This window comes from Aricia agestis, chromosome 15, assembly GCF_905147365.1.
Source record: "Aricia agestis chromosome 15, ilAriAges1.1, whole genome shotgun sequence".
NCBI classification, from domain to species: Eukaryota; Metazoa; Arthropoda; class Insecta; order Lepidoptera; family Lycaenidae; genus Aricia; species Aricia agestis.
In genome coordinates this window covers 7298566-7320332 of record NC_056420.1, presented here as the reverse complement: position 1 = coordinate 7320332, position 21767 = coordinate 7298566, and the positions used below count along the sequence as shown (strand labels likewise).

Genomic DNA, 21767 nt, shown 5'->3' with positions numbered 1-21767 from the left:
TACTTATTTTTAATCAGTAAGTACTTCTTTCTCCTTTACTTTTAACCAACATTGAAATAATGCGTTGAGACGTAATTATTCTGGTGTTCAATATACATGGAGTTTTTATAACTTTAAACGTAGATTACAGAGCCAATGTTGAGTTATAAAATACTGGTACATCGTGTTACTGGTGCACTATCAAAGAAATTCATAGGCTGATGGCGGACTACGTTATTTGTTCCGGTTATGTCAAGTCAACTGTTAGCTGGGCTTGATATAACCCGACTTAAGGCCTGTTTCACCACTTCCTGATATGTGCCGAATAGGCTATCTACAACTTATCTGACAGTGTGGAGTATCTATCAGATAAGTAGTGTATAGCCTATCCGGCACTTATCAGCAAGTGGTGAAACCGGCCCTAAATAAAGTTGGTCCGTAAATGCTATGAATTTCTGATGGTACAATACACGTATCGTATACTTAAACTACGATTCTTAAACCGCTTTGTACTAAACAGGTGATGAGCATTCGTTAATGTTTCAGTCTTTGTCTCCGACGAATCTGTAGTTGTCGGGCGGGGGTTCGGCCATGCAGTAACCGTGGTAGGTGCGGATGTCCTCTGCGACGTACGTGACGCCTGGGAGGACGCCCAGCTCAGTGTGGTGTTTGGGGCAGGTGTGGTCGCGGGGGCACTGACAGATGGTGCTCGCGTTCACCTCGTCTATCTGCTCGTGGCGGCGTCGCACGCTGAACAGCTTGCATGGCTCCTTGCGGGAACACCGGAGCCTCTGTAATCATAGATTGCTTATTAGTCTCTCAAAGTTGTAAACTATATAGCTTTATTGGTAAGTATAGGCATCGTTGTCGAAAGCCAAATATTTCGTATTTTCCTTTGTTTTTTTATTATGGAGGTGTCTGCTATTCTACTGGTTCATATTTAGAATCTCGAGGATCGCTATATTTGATTAGTTAATTCAATGCTTAAGATTGTGTGATTTGTATATTTTACAGGAAAAAAAAGCTTTAACAAAAGCTCGTTCACGTAAAAGCGCCATCTAGCGCCGGGCGGTGTGACTAAAACGCGTACTTACACTCTGCGGCGAGCACGCGAACTGGTACTGGTTTCCCTGTTCGCCGCTAGGTGTCGTGTACGGTAGCTTCTTGAGGAGGTAAGTGACTGACTGCTTCGGGCAGTGGCAGTTCACTATCTGCTGTGTGGCGTTGCTGTCGGGAAACGAATAGATGATCCACGCGGCGTCCTTGAAGTAACGGCACTTGGGCAAATGTTTGACCGGCTCGCAGGTTTTGTACAACGTCGTCTTGTCTTCCAAAGTGTGGTTGTCGTCCGCTGATAGTTCGCTGGAAAGAGGAATTTGAGTTTTAGAACTACGATAAATCCGTTACTTGAGGCTAAATTTCACCAACGACTGTTAAAGTTCACGCTCGAATTAGTATCACGTTACCTCTTTCGTTTTTCTTGTTAATAACACTAACAGACCTTGGTGAAATTGGGGCTTAGTATAATAATGGAGAATAAGAGCAGTCTGGATAGTGTCATTATCAATTTTGAATGGATAAACCTAAAATGTTACGCTAGTAACTATTAGGTATTATTAGAAAATTCATTGCACTAAAACATCCTTCATCCATCTAAACCTTCTTCAAACTTAAGCTGTTATGATAAACCCTATCGGTATTACTACAGAAGATTTAAAAACCAGTTGAACAGTTGATTAGAAAAAAATTCAGTACATAATGGTCTCAAAAGAACTGTTCAATAGATGTTTAAGGGCCTGTTTCACCACTTCCTGATAAGGTGCCGGATAGGCTTATTTGACAGATTCTACATACTCTATCTGTCAAGTTAAGTGGTGGATAGCCTTATCAGGAAGTGGTGAAACAGGCCCTAAATCTTTTGTGGTAAGACCGCATAACTTTTAAACTTCGCTTACAAAAGTGACTTCTGTTTCATGTAGTGTGAAAGGCCCTTGTGAGTTGTGACTCATGGTTCTCGGTAATAATAGCAATTAATTAAACAGCACCAATTAATGTTTAAGTACGCTTTAACATATAAAAAGCTAAATTTTACTACAAGAGATCACGAAGTTTTTTTTGACACAAAAAGTATGACTAATATTTTAAGAGGCTTTATATAATAACTCGAATAAAAATTATTGAACCAAATGTAAAATTTCTAGGCATCAAATAGTTTTATAGTGAAGAACCCTTAAAAAAACTAGAAATCCTAGTAGGACAAGATCTAGGTACGACCAAACAGATAACAAAATGTTGTAAAACAATTAACTTCAGTTTTAAGCTCTAAAATAAAATATCAATCAATATATTATCATTCTAAATACTGTTAAACAATAATATAATCTACATAATTACAATACAAATTTTATTTACGATATTTAAATGAGCTATTTGGATTCATTTGTTACATAACACTCTATATACAGAGTATGTGGGAGTGGTATGCCGTGGGTAGGGAGGTGTTAAATATTGAGATAATTAAATGTTATATAATAAACCTTGGTCTGTAACTATTCGTGTAAGGCCCACTTGCTCAAATCTCGGTTAAAGTTAACCCTGGATTTTATGTTTTTTTTTTTCTTATCCATCGTGTTCATAAAAGATATGATAATATATTTTACTCAGGGTATCTTTTATCCAGATTTGCGCATACAGGCCTTAAGCCAATATTACACGAAAGTTTTTCAGGGCCTGGGTAATCACATTAGATTAGGTTAGTTAACTCGGTTGTAAGGAGCCGTACTCTCTAAATACTGTTACAACCATGTTACAACTTACACCCCTAATTTAGAAAAGGGTCCCTAAATACACTGTGATGTAATACCTGCTTTAATTCTCCCATCATTTTATAATATTAGATGACACATTAATTTCTGCGCGAATGAAGTTGCTAGCGACAAGTTTTCTTCTATAAATAATAGTTTTACTTCACTTTGAGTATGGTCACTTCATGTTAACCTAACATATTTCATTCGAAGTAACATCAATGTTGCAAATGACCTGACATGAAAAAGTGCTGCAGGAAATGAGATCTATGAGTAACGTTATACAACGCGTGATGAAAATATGATTCAAAACAGGAAAGGTATTAGAAAACTTGAGAAATATCTGTTTATTTCTCACATCGGACCTTAGAGGAAGCTAGTTAAATAACATTATCCGTTTGCCAGACATGGTTTCATTCATTTAAATTTACTTTTGCAATGATAAGTGACTTCTAATTACTGACTTGAGTTTAGATGAATTTAATGATCTAGGTAAATTTGTTTTGAGTAGCTTTAATATAAACATTATGGCAATCGAAAGCTTCATCACTGAATGACGCTTTTGTGATATCTGATTTTTGGAATAAGTAGAAGGAAATTTGAGTTAATTACCACTGGTCCAATTTTAGTTGATGACGCGTTAGAAAATTTGTCATAATAACCCCTGTAGCCCTAGCATGGCCACCGGTAGAAATGCGAAAGTTTAGACAAACTGTGGACATAAACTTAAGATGCCGTTCCGATCTTTATCGCGGCTAATCGCGACCGACAAAAATTCAATTAAAATGCCACTTTATGACAGACTATAGTATATGTCATAAAGTAGGATTTTATTTGAATTTTTAGGACTATAGTCTGTCATAAAGTGGCATTTTAATTGAATTTTTCGGAACGACAAAAGATCGGCACGGCAGCTTAAGTTTATCTCCACAGTTTGTATATACTTTCGCATTTCTACTGGTGGCCATGCTAGGGCTACTAGATTATTATTACTGTAACATCATAACATCATCGTAACATCTTAAAATTCTTATGCTATACAGATTATAACAAAACAAAATTATAATACTTTAGGGTTTGTATGCGATACTTATGTATAGAGTTCGCTGTGAAAGTAGTAGCTTTATATATACTCTAAAAGAGTTACTTTTCTTTTCATATTTGTATGAGCATATTCATAACGTTATGACAGACTTGGTTCCTCCTCGTCTTCCATAAAACAGTTAAAGTAGTATTATTCTCACCTAGAACACGGTCTGTGGCCCAGACACCGACATTTCCTCTCGATCCAGGGTTGTGCGGAGTCGTACAGGTCCACCTTGCTGCACACCTGCCGCGCCCGGCAGTCGGGCAGCTCCTCTTCCGAACCCTGAAAATGGAAATTGGTTAGTCACTAATCCAAGAAAAATCGGGAATCCTTCAATGTTATTCGGTTAAAAAATGTTATTAAATGGAAAATAAAACATATTTGTATAGCCAATAACAAGGATTTTTTTCCTTTTATGTAAGTCGGTTATAAAGAAGATCAAGACAGTCATATGATAGCGCGTCATATCGAAAGATAACATTTAGGTAACTCAGAAGTAAAAAAACAAGCTTTTAAAAGCATAAATCAGAATTAGTCGAAAAAGGTTGATTTAAGCTGTATTTGAGATTGTGATAAGTCTCAAAAAGACTTTATAAATCCTATATCATTTCTTTCAACAGCTCTACAACAGAAAGTTGCCCATACACACAACTTTGTTGCACACATCTGGCAAAAAGTCCGCAGATGAAGATGTTAACGAGATTTGTCGAACAATGCGACATGTGCGTTTTTATGGACGGCCGCCGGTCACTTCCGACCGGAACACGTCCAACCTGTCGACTGTGGGAACCGGCTTTTTGTGCAAATGGCCCAGGGCTGTGCGCTACTTTTTTTGTACTTAAGTTTTGAGATAATTTAATTTAGGGCTGATTTAACAATCTTATGGTAAGTTTTAACGGATGAATAAAAATGACGCTTTGATAGATTTTGTATAAAAAATGTCAAAGTGTCAAAATAATTTCTTAGTTAAAAGTTAGCTGACGAATAAAAAATTTGCCCTTTAGTGGCGAAAAGTTTGAGACCTTAATTGGTAAAATTTGTATGTAAAAATCCTAATGGATTGTTGTAGTCGTTAATATGTAATTATTTTCAGTGTAAAGTTTAGACTTTAAAACGTACATGTTATCTGTAAGTCAAATGTTAGGTGTACTGCTTATACTAGTTTACGTGCTTTCTTTCAGCCGTACACTCAGAAATCAACCTCCTGACGCAATCGGGGCACGCAAAAGTTTCTAATATGTAGTTGTATACCCAAAAAACATAACCCTTCCATTGCAGTCGGTTAAAAGCTATAAAAATAATCGTAGACACCCCTAACACCGATGTTGATTTATGAATGGCACAATGAGATCGTTAAGACGGCAGATAAGCCGTAGGCGTGGCCCCAGTTCCGGACTTCCTGTTCCTTGTTCCGTTCCCGGAACATTCGGCCTTTTTGTCCCTTTTTGTCCCTCACCCTTTTGTTAGGTACAAACACTGAAGATACAATGCAGGTTGTTGACTTTGTTGATTTGAAATTCCTTCCGAAATTTTGTTTTGCAGCAGGCCTATGATGGGCCGTGTAAGATTTTCTTCCGGTCAAATCGCAGATTTTTTACACAATAAAGAATCGGCCCGATAGAACGACTAAGGAATCGTTTTCATCGAATTCATAATTTGTGTACTAAATTTAAAATAGGCGCAATAGTTTTGGAGCCTATTCGATGCAAAACAAACAGGTTTCGCATTATAATACTAGTATAGCGTTTATTATAATGACCGGATGTTAATTTGTAAAATATAATTGAATGAGTAAAAATAACTTTGGAATTTAATTGTTAGATATTAAACACTTAATTCATTAAAGTGTACATAGAATTAAAAAGGAATAAATTAAGTTACAGTGTAAGTTTTAGTACAATGGAGCTATAATAAAGCAGTAAATAATTTGGGGGCACGAGAGTGCCCCCGCCAAGATGAGCCAAGCGAAGCGCGCAAGGGCACTACCTACCTTTTCTCGAAACGTTTCGTCGTATTTTTGAACCCTCGTAACTTTGGTTTGAATAATGCCAGATAGTTGAAATTTTCAAGATATAGTGACATGGGTAGAGTTATTAAATGCGCAAAGTTTGAATATCGTAGCTATTATACTTTAGATTTTATAGGTGTCCAAAATCTCACAATTTGGTCACTGACTCACCGATCATCAAAACTGTTAGGGTACTTCCTGAAGTCTTAGAAAGCTGATATTTGGTATGTAACATGATATTAGTACTAAAACAACAAAAAAATTATCAAACCCAAATTAACCTATATCCGTACCATTATAGAGCAAAATTAGGCAAAAATTTGTGTTTTTTGTATGGGAGCCCCCCTTAATTTTTTATTTTATTTTAATATTATTATTAAATATTAAAGTAGACATATAACTAAGGACTTTGAGAAAAATTCAAGTACCTACCTGTTGCCATTATTGATATAGAGCAAAAAAGGCCAAAAAATCACGTTTGTTGTATAGGGGCCCATCTTTAATATTTATTTTATTTTATTTTTAGTATTTGTTGTTACAGCGGCAATAGATATACAAAATCTATGAAAATTTAAACTCTCTAGCTACAGAACAACAATGGCCAAGCCACCGATTTTAACTACTGTTTAGAGTTTTTAGATTCTCCTCGTGCGGCTGACACATTATATTATTATCAAATATTTTTCCCGCGCTTTAGTGTAAAATTAAAATTTTTAGATTTAGGGCTGAGTACGTAAGGTTAGAAACTTGGCTCTACATGAGATCTCACTACTTTTTGACACGACGAACTATAATATTATTATGTTCTCATCTTGGCAACATTTTTACATGAAAATGTTTTTGGTGGGATACATGTTTTTACGATATATAAGCTATCGCTTACACAAGGCAGTGTTTTGTGGCATCTTGAATTACACAAAACATAATATTTTAGCTTCTTGCAAATATGTACATCTTTTGGACATTTAGCTACTTGCACATACATCTCTGGGCTCCCACTAGTGGCCCGTGTGGGTACTAGAGCGGGCGAGAGAAATGCGTGGCTCGATTTTTATTCGGCCGTATCCGCTTTTCCGACATTTTACTAGATTTCGGGCCTGTTTCACCACTTCCTGATAAGGCTATCCACCACTTAACTTGACAGATAGAGTATGGAGAATCTGTTAAATAAGCCTATTCGGCACCTTATCAGGAAGTGGTGAAACAGCGATCACTTGCGATAAATTGGTAATTTGTCATATCTAGATATTTTTAGTAAGAAGACGTAATAAACAAGAATATTCGACCGGGATTCGTCGTTCGATCCGGAATCTACCGGGATTTCGTGATATCCCTAAGGATTTCGTGAAATCCCTTTATCCTCATTTCCCTGCGACATAATATACAAACTTGTAAGCCAATAATAAAGATCGTAATGGGATGTTATAGGTATTTGGTAAATATTCCGTATCGCGCCACCAGCGATTTTGAGGCCGTTTTTTTTTTTTACAGTCGCGTTATAATCTGTAAACATCAGAACTAGTATTGTTATAATGGCGCATGACTATTTCTGGCAAAAGAAAGTCGAGCGGGGCTCCTATTTCTGGGTGTTGTGGTCTACGTTCCAACCTAACCTAACCTACTTTTAGACTTTCTGGATTGTGTATGTTTTTGTTTTGGCGGGCTTTGCTTAGAGGGGCTGCCCCCCGTCCCAAATACAACCCCCTTTGACCACCCCTTTTTATTCAGTCACGGATACCGAAGCGGTGGGACGGGGGGGCGCAGGCGCACAACACCCAGAAATAAGAGCCCCGCGTAGCGGGGCTCCGTCGACATACTTTGAAAATTTTTTTTTTTTTTTTAGCCTGAAATAGTCATGCGCCATCATAACAATACTAGTTCTGATGTTTACAGATTATAACGCGACTGTAAAAAAAAAACGGCCTCAAAATCGCTGGTGGCGCGATACGGAATATTTACCTAGGGATTTTAAATGTAAAAAGAACATAAAATATTATTCCTACTACATGGCAGGTTTTTATTTGCCCTCACCGTTGAGACCTAAAATTTTACAACGTTTTCGGTCGTCTCGTCGTTTTGTAAAAAAATCTCGGCTTGACCGACGGCCGGGGGCGACAGTTGTTAAGGCTCTTTTATTTTCACCTTTTTCTAAGACTGAAAATTATTGCAACCGCCTCCGTTACATTTTAAACCCTAACCCCTACAATATAAAGTTGGAAATCGCTCGCGAGTTAATCAAAGTACAGCCTATCTGCGAATAACCTCGCATTTGAAACTCGACTCTCCTGCATGACATTAAAGTTGAAATCAGGTTGTATAGGAAGTGGCGACGTCGTGTTTTTCTCTCTGCGACGCGGTGGGAGAGGGGAAGGGGGGTATCCGGTGCGAACAGGTGGGCCCGCGCCCACTCTAATGTAATCCCGCGCGACCTTCCACAACCTTCCAAGTACGTTAGTGGGCCCTTTTTTACGCCGGTTTTTTACGTAATATGCCCCGTGATTGATTCTAGTGTGAGCGTCAATTTGTAAGCAGTAAGCCTACAGACGCAGGCTAGAATGTTTTGGGCCTTTTTCTTTATCGATATGAAATAAGTATTACGAGGTTGTTAAAATTGATAATTACTCACAAATTTAAAGGAAAAAGCATCGCTAAAATTAAAAAGTGCCATGATAACATTATTTTGCGTGCTCAGGTGATAAGAAAAGCTCTCTTAAGGTTGTGATATAAACATTCAATAACAACTCTTAAAGTAACAGAAAAAGCGTCATCATTCAAACTGAACTCAATAAAGTTTTTATTCATGTTATATTAAATACTTTGTATTTTAATTAGTTTTTATTCATATTATATTAAATACTTTGTATTTTAATTCGTTTTTATTCATATTGTATTAAGTACTTTGTATTTTAATTAGTTTTTATTCATATTATATTAAATACATTGTATTTTAATTAGTTTTTATTCATATTGTATTGAGTACTTTGTATTTTAATTATTCCGGCTAAGTCAGATAAGAGAGGTTTATCTTGCAAAGTTGTGATTTAAAACCTGTTGTAAAACTCACAAGAAAATAATAATAAAAAAACAATTTATTGGACTTCCGCTTAGCAACACCTGATTCGATTGACTCAAAACTACAGCAATTTGTTGCACGCAATTTTAAATTTGAATAAGTCAAAGACAAAAGTCAAATTACCAATTCCGATCATGCGATGTTAAAAAGTATACAATTCAAATAAGGAAATTACAATTCGGATATAAAAAAAGAAATTACAATTCAGATATAAAAAAAAAATTCGGTAGCCGCGGGGTGCGGACACGGGTTAACCGAAAACAGGTAGCCGGCTAAATTACTAATGGCTAATGGTTAGCCAGGGGCCAGAAATTATTTATTACTGTAATTAGCCGCTTATGAATAGCATCCGCTCGGTATCCTTCCCGAATTACTTTTTTATGTCCAACACACCTTTTTGAGATGCGTTTCATTTTTCAATCGGGTTCGTTATAAAAGTGAAATGTACGACTATTGGCCAGATTTTTATATATTTTAAGAGTTATTTATATTTTACACTGGAAATAGAAAAATAGTTTTCAGATTTGTAGACATTTTAAGTGTGAAATACACCTTTTTTACCTTAACCACTAATCTAAGTTACTCATGGCATCCAAAATATGCTTGTTTTAGAAGTTTTATCGACTTAAAGTTTGCAGCGACTCTGCTAAGCTAATTAAAAACTATATAAATAGAAAATTTAAATATCATTTTCCGTAGTTTAAGAGACTGTTTCCGCAGTGAGCACGACATTATTACAGCTGCAGTCAGACTTTAATGATTATTTAACTTTAATTTAATGAATAGTTTCATAGAAATATCTAGAGCTTGTGTCAAAATGTCCAATATTTTTTTATGAAATAAGGGGGCAAACGAGCAAACGGGTCACCTGATGGAAAGCAACTTCCGTCGCCCTTGGACACTCGCAGCATCAGAAGAGCTGCAGGTGCGTTGCCGGCTTGTTTGCCGTTGGGAAGGGAAGGGAATAGGGGAGGGTAGGGAAGGGAATACGGGGGGGGGCTCCGGTAAACTCACTCACTAGGCGAAACACAGCGCAAGCGCTGTTTCACGCCGGTTTTCTGTGAGAACGTGGTATTTCTCCGGTCGAGCCGGCCCATTCGTGCCGAAGCATGGCTCTCCCACGTCTATAGTAATCATTAAATGTCTCCAATAACGGCTGTTAGGCCGGTATAAATAGTCAGTACTCAAGATGCATCTCGGTCTCAAGGCGCGGTTCGGCTCTATGATTGGTACAAATTTTGACAGCCAACCAATCACAGAGCCTGAACCGTGTCTTCAGACCGAAATGCATCTTGAGTACTGACTATTTATACCGGCCTTAAGTATAATTTATCAACAGCCAATACTGGCTGCCAATAAGACAGGCAGCAAGTATTGGCTTGGTATACGCCGCGTGTGAACAGTTTGGCCTGGCTTGAAAAACTGTTCACACGCGGCGTATACCAAGCCAATACTGGCTGCCAGTCTTATTGGCAGCTAGTACTGGCTCTATGAAAACTATACTTTAGACTCTGCTATCTACAACGCTACGTCGTAGGCCGCGGCCGCGCTGTATTAGACTTCAACGCGCGCCGGAATCGCTCGTTTTGACTATTGTATGTACATTGTACAACCGACAATTATTTTGAACCTTACACTCATAGGAATAACGTCGATGTGGTATGTATACATGTGGGTGTATGTACTTACGACATAGTTGGTACGTGTGTCAAATGTTTACAAACGTATTTAATTAACAAGCTACGTGATTGTACAGTCAATGAGTTTTAAGTTTTGATTGAAGTTTTAGTAGAAACTACAAAAGGCATGGCCTGATAAGCCTGGTAAGGCCTAGCCATGATTACGAATGTTCTTATTAAATCGGATCAATAATACCTACTCATATCAAAAAAATCATTTCCATAGAAATAGTGACGGATGATTCTTCCTCTCGTATGTCGTAACGGCGATATACTGATCTTACGAACTTTCGAGCAGGTCACGTGACATTTTTTAGCTATCCCAAAAAATCCGACATTTTTGTAGAGTATCAGATTTCAATTAAGTACTTTCAATTAAAACCTATGGTGCTTGTAAAATAATATTTTATTTTAAGAGCTTAAGAGTTAAGACATTATGTTATGTAGGTCAGTTACGTTCCTAGATTTTCCAATTAGTTTATTTACTTTATGTATTCAGGATGCAAAATATTGCCTATTAGTATTAACGAGATCTTGCGCCGGTGGAGTTACGATATTTCCGTCAAATCACCATTATATTTTATGTTGTAGTCGTTTCCCGTTTTAGCCTGCTTTATGTCATATTTGAAATATACGATGACACCACAAAACGTCATATTATTTGTATTGCATAACAATATTACGCTAATTTATCATGGCCAAACATAATCATGATAAAACTAAGGAACTAATTTGGATCTTTGATATACATGATTAGGTTAGGTTAGGTTAGGTTATTTATTCAACAATTAAGTTGATATCATAATGTCAAATGTGTGTTTTGAATCAAAATACACATTTGACAACTTGACGCAACTTGACGCTCTGGTCGCGTAGGTTTGAACAAAGCATTATGTAGACTTTTTCAATCAGTTTTCGCTATATTATAGATTTAGATTTGTCAAGTCTTGCTGATGCTCAGCCCTTATCGCTTAGATATAAATCTTATAATCATATTATATTTATTTATATCATACCGTCTAAAATCATCTTCTTTAGTAGTGCTCGTGACAACATCTCAATGCGTCTTGAGAGCGTCTTATTCTGCTCATCCCATTGAGAGCATCCGGGGGCATTGAGTGCGCACGTGTCCTTATTGTCTCGTCCCATAGAACAGGGCATAAAGGGGAACCGTTACTGATCAATCAAGACGGTTAGGGCTTTAGGGCATCTTCACACTGAAGGGCGTAAGTGTACCCAAGGAAATTGATTCATAGGCAGTTGACGGACCTACGTCATTTGGTCAGACTATTTCAATTTAATGTTAGTTTTGATCTGTAGGCTGCAGGGTCGGATATAACGAGATATACAATCTACGTAGGTCCGCCATCAGCGTAGGAATCAACTTCTCTGATAGTACATTGTGGGAAGTAGCGGCTTGGGTATAAAGTTTCAGGGTTAGTTAGGTGTAACAGCAGTTTTGTGACAATGACAAAAGGGTGTACCGCCTAGAATCCCCAAGGAGCGTAATGCTAAGATATTATTGACTGACATATTATGGGAATATGATATACTAGCTTTTCCCTAATGCATTTTGAATAAGGCAAAAGCAAGTAATTACAGTCTCCAAAGAAAAGACAATTTTAGGATAAAAAGTAAAGCTTAATCTTCTAGCCTATCCATCAAATCAATTAAGTGATTAAAATAATTTTCATATAAAATAAAATGTTTAAACCCAGAAAGTATTTTCTCATATTACATGAAAGGAATTTAAAACCTAAAGTTCAAACGTTAAAATTATTTTTAATAACATACAGAGAGACTTGGACAAATATTTATAAATTCATAAGAATCAAATCGTGTAAAATAAAACAAACAGTAGCTATTTTAAAATATGAACGAACACGAAAAAACAACAAAACGTAAATCGTCTAAGCGGCAAAACAAGCGTGTTTATTCACCGAAGGTTGGGACAAATAAAGAAAAACAGGAAAAAAAACCGTCGTATTTTGGTTTTTTCGTCGCGTAACTCAGGTGCTGGTTTCGGTCTTTATTTGGACGTTTTGTCCCGGGACTAACGCGCGGTGCATACTAACGCGTTTGTGGTCATTTTATTGGTAGTTATAGTGTAGGTAGTATAAATACACTATTTGCATATTGAGTACTGCAACAAATACCTGAAGTGTTTAAATATTACTTTAAAAGTGTAGCTAGCTGACTCAGAAAATTTTGCATTGTTATTACGGATATGAAAAAGATGTTGGTCAATAGGGATGACGACAAGGTTAAAGGTTAGCTGATTTTTTAAATAAAATAAAGACATAGCGATAAAATATAAGTATTTCCAAAATTTCAGCTTCATAACTTATGTACTTATTTTTTTTTATGAGCCTTCAAAGTTGGATAGTCAAGTCGGTTTTTTTTTTTTTCAAAAAAAATTCGTCATGCCTATTGCCTATTTTCCGACCTACCCGATAATTACACACAATTTTATGACCGTCAAATCAATATTGTTTGTGATCTACCGCTTGAGCTATTCCGACCGAAGTTTGTCCGATCTGCTATCTGCCTTTTAATCAGTTTCCCTGAGAGGACTATCACTATCAGACAAAATTGATTCATTGGCAGATGGCGGACCCGACCTACATCATTTTGTGATTGCTGGGCTTGACATAACACGTATGTCAAGCCCAGCAATCACGATTAACATTGACTTGACAAAACTCGTCCAAATAATGTAAATCCGTCATCACTTAGATACCTATGAAATATGAACCAATTTTTCTGATAGTACCATCGAGGAAATTGATTCCTAGGCAGTTGACAGACCAACGTCATTTGGTCGGATCATGTCAATTGTTAATTGTGATCTGTCGCCTGGGTTTGACGTAACGCGACCTAACTACGTAGGTCACCCATCTGCCTAGGAAGCAACTTCCTCGATAATACATGCATAAACTATAGAACTTTTATTTTATTTTAATAATTATAGTGTAGACGAGGCTTTAAGGTTAGGCTAGGAGCGGGCTGCCGCCGCCCACATCTCAGCTGACTCGTGTCACGTTATCCGCTCCGGCCGAGCGGAAGCCATCATTATCTTTTTAATCCACTTTTTGAAGGCTCTCGGACGAAAAAAAACAAGCGACCAAACAAATTTTGGACCGCGGGTTCAAAATATGATAATCATAAAATTTTATAACGCTCGTAATTCTGATTAAAGATACCGAAACGAGTAAGTCGCAGATTTACTATTAGCCGCCAAAAGCGACCGCCATTCATAATCGCAAAGAAAGAAAAAAGATAACTTTTAAATTCCTCGAGCACCGAAAACGGATACCGTTACGAATGGGCTTAAACTCGAAAGAAAAAAGTTTTTTTCTTAACCAAATAGCACACACTGGCCGGGCCGACCGTAAGTCATCGAAGCTGTCAAGATAAGAATGAATGAAAGCACACCTGCCACTACCAGTATTACGCATGCTCCTACGCATCCGCTGTCAACGAGCAAAATGACCTCTATGTACCGAAAAATTACAACGCAATTTCGACTCTAAGCTGTGCTATTACGGCTCTAGATCTAACAAAATTACGGGCGTCATAAGGTCTATAATAGCATACTCACTCTCAAAACTTACTTAGGATTATTATCTTTTCGAATCGACTTTAAAATTAGGCGTAATAATATGATTAAGGTTGTTTTTAAAATATGACTGACAAAAGTTGAGGTCCGTGACGTTTTTTTGGTAGTACATAATTATCGGTTGCCGAGCAACGGCGTAGCGAGATGAGAAATGGCTGTGGAATTCTGTATTAATATTTTTTATATGTTAATACGAAGGAAATCCGTGAAAGAGCAGCGCTAATTGCGATTTTGGTATGCGATTTGATCATCTCTATTTTATTTGGTGGAATTATTTTAGATATCGAAAGTTTTCAATGAGTCATACCTATTAAAATTACGATACGGGCTAGCCTGAGAATTGAACAGAGATCAAAATACAATAATTCGATGGGCCAGTTAGAGACTTAAAATCGCCAATTTGATTTTGATTGTTTCATTTCAGACGCCGCGCCGTAGAACGAGAAGATGTCAGATCAAACGACAATTTTGACAGTTTGGCTGACCATATAACAAGAAGCTACTGTACTTCTTTCAAAACGTTGTACGATTTATACAATGTAGCTATTTTAGAACTGCAGGGTTCACGTCAGAAAAATCCATATACAAATCTATACGTCATGTTATAAAACAAAATCGCTATTTTTTCCCTCATGTCCCTTTGTTGCCTTTAATCTTTAAAAATACGCAACGGATTTTGATGATTCTTTCAGTGTTAGATAGCCCATTTATCGAGAAGGTTATAGACTATATTTTATCATGCTAAGACTAATAGGAGCGAAGAAATAGAGGAAAATGTGGAAAAAACGGGGGAAATTATTTGAAAGGGCTAACTTGAACGCGCTAATCTCAAGAACTACTGGTCCGATTGAAAAATTCTTTCAGTGTTAGATAGCCAATTTATTGAAGATTTTTTTCATGTTAAGACTAATAGGAGAATGTAGAAAAAACTGGGGAAATTTTTGAAAGGGCTTATCTCGCGAACTACTGAAGCAATTTTTATGTTATTTGGCACAGCTGATAAGAAGTAAACCAAGTGAATGATCATAGGCTATCGATTTTAATCATTTTTCAGTGGCTATATATTATTTTATACCCGTGCGACGCCGGGGCGGGTCGCTAGTTCAATTATAAGAGCTCCAGTGTTTTTGACTGTTTACCTCTTTACGCTTAAACTACTAGTAATTTATATAGGTGATGTTTTAGAACCCTTTATCCAAGCCAACTTCTGCAAAAACTAACCTAAACAGTGCCTAGTCAATGTAATACTTTTTTTACTGTACATCGGAAATCGCTAATGATGATTACAATTACGTAACACTGCGTAAGATGTGACGTAAATACTAGATAACAAACCGTCAAGATGTAACCTACATATTATTATATCGAAATAACCGCTTCTTATCGTCGGACGCATCCTTTAATGAATGGTAGCTTGATTGTGTCATTATGATAGTAGACTACGTGAGTTGTCTTATTTTCTCTTTTAAAGTAAGTATATAATAATATATTCTATATGGACGCTTAATAATAGCGTCTTTTAAAGTATAAAATTAATTAGAAAAATATTAACATTTTATTTTATATAGTTTAAAATAAATCGTTAAATTGTGTTAGATTAAAAATCAGATAAGTTTTTAAGGTCGGTGTTTCCCGCTTAATTTTTGTTCTCATGAAAAATGAGACGATTTCGATCAGGCTGCTTTCATTATAATTATGTATATTGGTTGTTGGCTGCAACTTCGTTTGGGCAGAAATTAGTTTACGCTGGAACTGTACATTTTTCCGTAATAAAAACTATGATATGCCTTTTCCCAGGACTCAAAGTATCTTTATAACCAAATTTCATCTCAATCAGTTACTTGGTTTAAACTTAAAGAGTATAGGTAAAATACAGACGCTTTCGTATTTAATTTTATATTCAAAACAAATATTATAAATATGTATTAACAACAGCTATAATTAAGTCATATTTAATCTTTATTAGTTGCTAGGAGATCCTAAGTGGTATAACAAGGATTTACGATAAATATCTTAAATGATACGTAAAGGTAAAAATTTCTCAGCAATATTTCATTTCTCAATAGTAGTTAGTCATAGCAACAGTTGGTTTGCCCACGGGTGTTTTAATTGGCCTAATTGTAGGATCATCCTTCGGAGAAGTATGATGAGTGTCCTACAATGTGGGATACATCTCACATTTCATTTGTGATGAGGAAAAAGTGAGATTTTTTTACTGAGAATTGAGCGAAAGAGGCTTTAAGCTCTGGTTAAAAGCTATACAATCCACTTGCGGAGAATTCAAGTTAACATTGGGTTAAATATCATGTTTTATTTTGTCGTTATTCTTTCTCATATTCATATGATATAATCTCGTTCTTCGTTTCATGGAGAGATATAAAGACAGAGAGAGAAAAAAGAAGGAGACAGAGATTGTGTTTACCTCCGGGAAATCTCTTGTATAAAAGACAAACAACTTAAGAGTCTCATCTCCACTGATTTTACATAGGTAAAAGATTATTTTCAAGTTACAACGCTAGACCTCGCAGTCATATCGTTACGAAGTTCGTAAGTGTAATCGTGGTGATTCCAAATTCTAATTCGAATTCATTAAATCGCTTCAATACTCTTAAAATACAGGCTAGACCTAATTTAAGTACTATAAAATCAAATTGTACCTTATTTTAAGTATTCTTAAACACTTAAATAAATAAATCTGGAACCACAGACGCAAAGAGCAGAAAGATTACAAACCTTTTAAAAAACCAATAACATTTTAATGGTGACATGAGACAAGATAAGCTTCCGCTAACACACATAAATACTAGATTTTGCATATTTTTATCACACCTCGAGAAACAGCAACAACATATACCACCTCGGCCGGAAGACATCTTTCGACAAATTAACTGTTAACAAAAAATGATTGTTGCAATAAAATTTCATTTTTTGCGAAGTTTTTTTTTCTTAAAGTGTATTTTATTTACACTTTAATGGCGGTCGATATTGGTATGTACCATTACGACTTCCTCCGGCATAAAGTATGCCAGTTGGCGCCGTTACTGGGGGCGCCATGGCCGCTCATTACGACGGACTGTCCGCAAAAACTCGTTGCGCCCGCGACGTGAGGAACAATTACAAAAGCCGATCGATCATTAGTTTTGTAGGCAGTTTAAAGTTTGCAGTGAGACAGCAATTAGTGTCAAGATGAATTGTTTTAAAGCTAAAATTGAACTGAGGTTACTTTCCGTGGTTAATGTTTTGAAGTTAGCCAATCAAAAACAGTGAATTATCTGTTCACTATAAGTGCTTCTGATTTTTGACTCCATTCGAAAAACCTCCGTAACCGATGGTAATTATTTGTTTGTCTCTTTAGTATGCTTTGATTGAACCTCCTCCGTCCGTCCGTCGTTAAAAGAAGGTTACTTATTTTTATGGCAGAATTCTGTTAGTAGGCAAAATAGACGTTTGAAATTGATCGTTCACACATATTTAAAAATTAAAACATGGACATGTCGGAATACTATTATTGTAAGAATGCCAACGCAATAATGCAAATGCAACGCAATAATTCTTACAAAAATATATACTATTTTTGTTAGAATGATTGCGTTTCTTATCCATTTTTGTTATGCTGGTTCTTATCTAAATTGTGTTTGCAACCTGTTGCGACTAATATCGAATGAACTTATAAGAGTTACGTCTATTAAATCAGCAAAAGCAGCTTGGAAGAGTCTAAAGTAATTTGAAATGTTGGTCACCGTGTCGCTACTACTAAATGATTATAATACTGATTATAATTTCCTTGTAGATTATAACAAGGGTGCGCCTTGAATTAATTAATAAATAATACTTCTTGACATTTTAATTATTATGGACAGGTTGTTTCTACAAAGTAATTTATTTTGTTTATATATATGCTTACAAAATGTTGCACCCGATAGATCACAATCAACAACTTGACATAACCTGACCAAATTAGTTTGACTATGTGTAGCTTTGTCCACACTGCCTTTTTCTGTTCGTCAAGGGCATGCGTTATAGCGCAGTCCTCTGACCGTATCCAAAAAACAAAAATGACAATGTTGGCGTTGCGTTCGTTGACGCATTCAATTATTATTGAATGCGCCAAAACGAAAGTTGAATAAAAGAAGATGACGAAAATTGAGGACGAAAGCGCATAGTGTGGACTGTGACATAGCTTATCTACATTCTCGTTCACGGCTATCTCTGACGACTACTACAATAATCTTATGTACGTGCGGTGGATCTCTGTTCACATGAACCATAACAAAAAGTGATTCTTTTTTTCTGACTGGACACCCCTATACAGTGTTAACATTATCTTATTTGTAACTTTACATAATATTTTACACATATCGTGTTATGGGTACTTATGCCTGAAATAAATACTTTTTATTTATTTATTATTATTCTACTTGTAAATCTAATTCTCGAATTAAACTTATCTTTTGATAGAATGCTTGGTTTTTTATGAAATAAGGGGGCAAACGAGCAAACGGGTCACCTGATGGAAAGCAACTTCCGTCGCCCATGGACACTCGCAGCATCAGAAGAGCTGCAGGTGCGTTGCCAGCCTTCTAAGGGGTAATATGGGAGGGTAGGGAAGGGAATAGGGGAGGGTACGGAAGGAAATAGGGGAGCACGAATACCCATTCGTGCCGAAGCATGGCTCTCCCACGTCAAAGTTCAGTGGTTTTGGCGTGAAAAGGAAAAGACAGTCACACTTCCGAATTCATGTAGTATGTATACAATAGACATGATTTATCAATCATAAATATCAAAGATAAACCATAAATAACTGTCCTTTGACAAAATCAGTGATTTAACCAAATTGCTTCTTGTGTGAAACTGCTTGGCCGTATTTGAAATTTTTTTCGTCAAATACGGTCAAGAATTCTTATTTTGTTTTTGGTATTGTATTGATATAAATATCCTTGTTAGGGTTCCGTACCCAAAGGGTAAAAACGGGACCCTATTACTAAGACTTCGATGTCTGTCTGTCTGTACGTCAATAACGGCAATACTTACATAGTCACTTGAAATATTCACGAAATGCTCAGTTTCATATTTTGTAATTTAAATAATAAAATTTAAATAAAAGTAAATAATTAAGGGGGACAAAAACACAATTTTCAGCCTGTTTATGCTCTATTGTGGTACTGAACCCTTCGTGCAAGAGTCCAACTCGCACTTGGTCGTTTTTCTTTACCTAGATGACTATAATATATAGAACGTCTGCTGGATCAGCTATTTGACATGTTTATGTATGTGGTATACATATACTACTACATATAAGTCACTCGGTAGACAGTGCCCTGTGCCAGTCGCGAGTCGTGACAAACCTCACGACTCTCCGCGGGAGTCAACGTCTCAAGTACTCTGTTACTTTGGTACCTGGTACTTAGTACTGTCAATGGACTATGCCAGTGTTTCCCAACCTTTGGTCTTCGGACCCCTGGGGTCCGCGAGTATATCTATAGGGGTCCACGGTGTCTCTAGACTCTGGAACATACGTTATCCGATTTTTTTGCTGTTCATTGTATTATGTGATAACTGTACTTCATTTCCTAGGGGTCAGTGGCTGAAAATGTTGGGAAACACTCTGATATGGGATGCCAATGAAATGGAATGAAAAATGTACCTACTTATTATTTTCAAATAAGATAGAATTAGATTTAGAACAGCCTACCATTTGTGCCTACCACCTATGGTTTCCTGGTTACTTAAGAATTCTGTTAATGAACTATGGCATATTATGAAATATGAATTCGTACCTATGTCATGCATGTTGGGCATCCATAATTTATCAAACTCAAACTCAAAATATTTTATTCAAAATATTTTTTTTCAAATATTCTCTGAATGTCGGGTCTACACTGGTGCCTACCACCGGTTCGGGAACTAACCCGGCGAGAAGAACCGGCGTAAGAAACTCGCAAATATCCAAAATATGGTCCCTATTATAGTAAAAATGAACAAGGTTTTTCATGTTTCATACTCGTAGATATCTGTTTCAACGAGTTACAGGAATCGACAAGTTTTTGATGTGTTCGCTTTTGCGAGTTCTTATAATTTTTTCATAATTTTATTAATTTATTATCATGGTAAATACTTAAATTATGTAAATGATTCCTTATCAGCTATTTTGACAAAATATATTATTGGATATTGTATTATTGAGATCTATTCTAAAATAGTTTAATGGTAAAACACTGCACTTAGTATTTTCTATACAGTTAGTAAGTGTTGAATATTATTACGTGCCACGAAGGATGACGATCTTTGACTTGAGATCATCTTAAACAGATCTCATAATATTTCAACCTAGTCAACATTATACTAAATCTGAGAGCATTATTGGCTTATAACCTGTATATTAAACTGTTGATTTTAAGACTTACGTCCTCTTACCGCGGCCATCAAGGTTGTATGTCAGTTTCATTGAGAATACCTTTTACTACGAATGTTGAGGCTCGACTTAAACTCGAACGAATTCTGAAGTTTTTTGACTGTAGTTTATCTATTCCCTAGCGATTTTGATTGGCTGAGGTCAAAATAAAATGCTTACTCAACAAGATAAAATGCCGTCAGAAAACCTTAGACACTAGGCATATTTCTCCACAAAAACACCCGATCGACTTGTGATAGAACACTCCACATACTCACTCCGGTTTGGTACAGTATCTTGAGTCCGCTCTTCGGCTGAGCCGGGGATCTTCGGTGCGGGAGGATCGGAAGCTTATCCGGCCTCCTGATGTTGATTTCTCCGGAAGGCCGGAAGGCTTCGAGCGGCGTCCGGATCGCCGTCCTGACGCCGGTGAGGAGGCACGCGAGGAGGACCGTATTTAACACTAACATTCTCACTGAGTTTGAGTTATCGTTGTGTTGTCGTTGATCGTTGAGTTGTCGTTGAGTTGCGTTGGGTCCCGTGTGTGCGTCGGGCTATGGGCGCGCTCGTACTGGCGCGGCGGCGCATAGCCAGGTACGACATAACCTACGCGCCCGGTATAACCACCTCCTAGCGCGACTCACCACCCTTGATACTTGGGAGGCTTTGCCGCGTTTTATAAGCTTGGGCTGTATGTATATAACGGAATATTTTAGCACGATTTAATGTATCTCCAGTAGTCTAATTAATTTGAAACTTTGCATACGTATTTAAAAAGCCAATGACAATAAAAAGCCAAAAAAATTAAAAAGCGTTTTTTTAGCTATTATTATTATGATCTTAGGATTTCGAGTGTTAAAGATTTGATTTGAGTGAATCAGATGGACGTAGTATTTTAATTTTGTGGATGTCACATTTTCCCGCGGGTAAATGAACACTATTCAATGAATCAAAATAAGATTGTACTTCTAAAGCTGATAAACTGACTGGGGTCAAATTAAGAATTAAAATTTTAATCCAGAAATACCTTTATTATTTAGTTTCAACTTTAAAGTTGGAATTTTTACTATCGATGTTCAAGACTTATATTAAAGTATAACTTAACGACCGCGTCTTATTTCATACTA

At 36.6% G+C, this 21767-nt stretch overlaps 2 protein-coding genes across 2 annotated transcripts in view; one reads left to right on the top strand and one right to left on the bottom strand.

Annotated features, from left to right (window-relative positions):
* LOC121734115 (elongation factor-like GTPase 1) overlaps positions 1-21767 on the top strand; it is a 209793-nt gene that overhangs the window by 158481 nt on the left and 29545 nt on the right. The window lies entirely within an intron of this gene.
* LOC121734117 (protein giant-lens) lies at positions 319-21193 on the bottom strand. The gene is made up of 4 exons (XM_042124534.1): positions 20919-21193; positions 4028-4152; positions 1074-1341; positions 319-770 (listed from the first exon to the last, which is right to left on the bottom strand). Exons 1-4 carry the CDS (start codon positions 21108-21110, stop codon positions 522-524), a joined length of 834 nt encoding a protein of 277 aa, XP_041980468.1. The 5' UTR covers positions 21111-21193; the 3' UTR covers positions 319-521.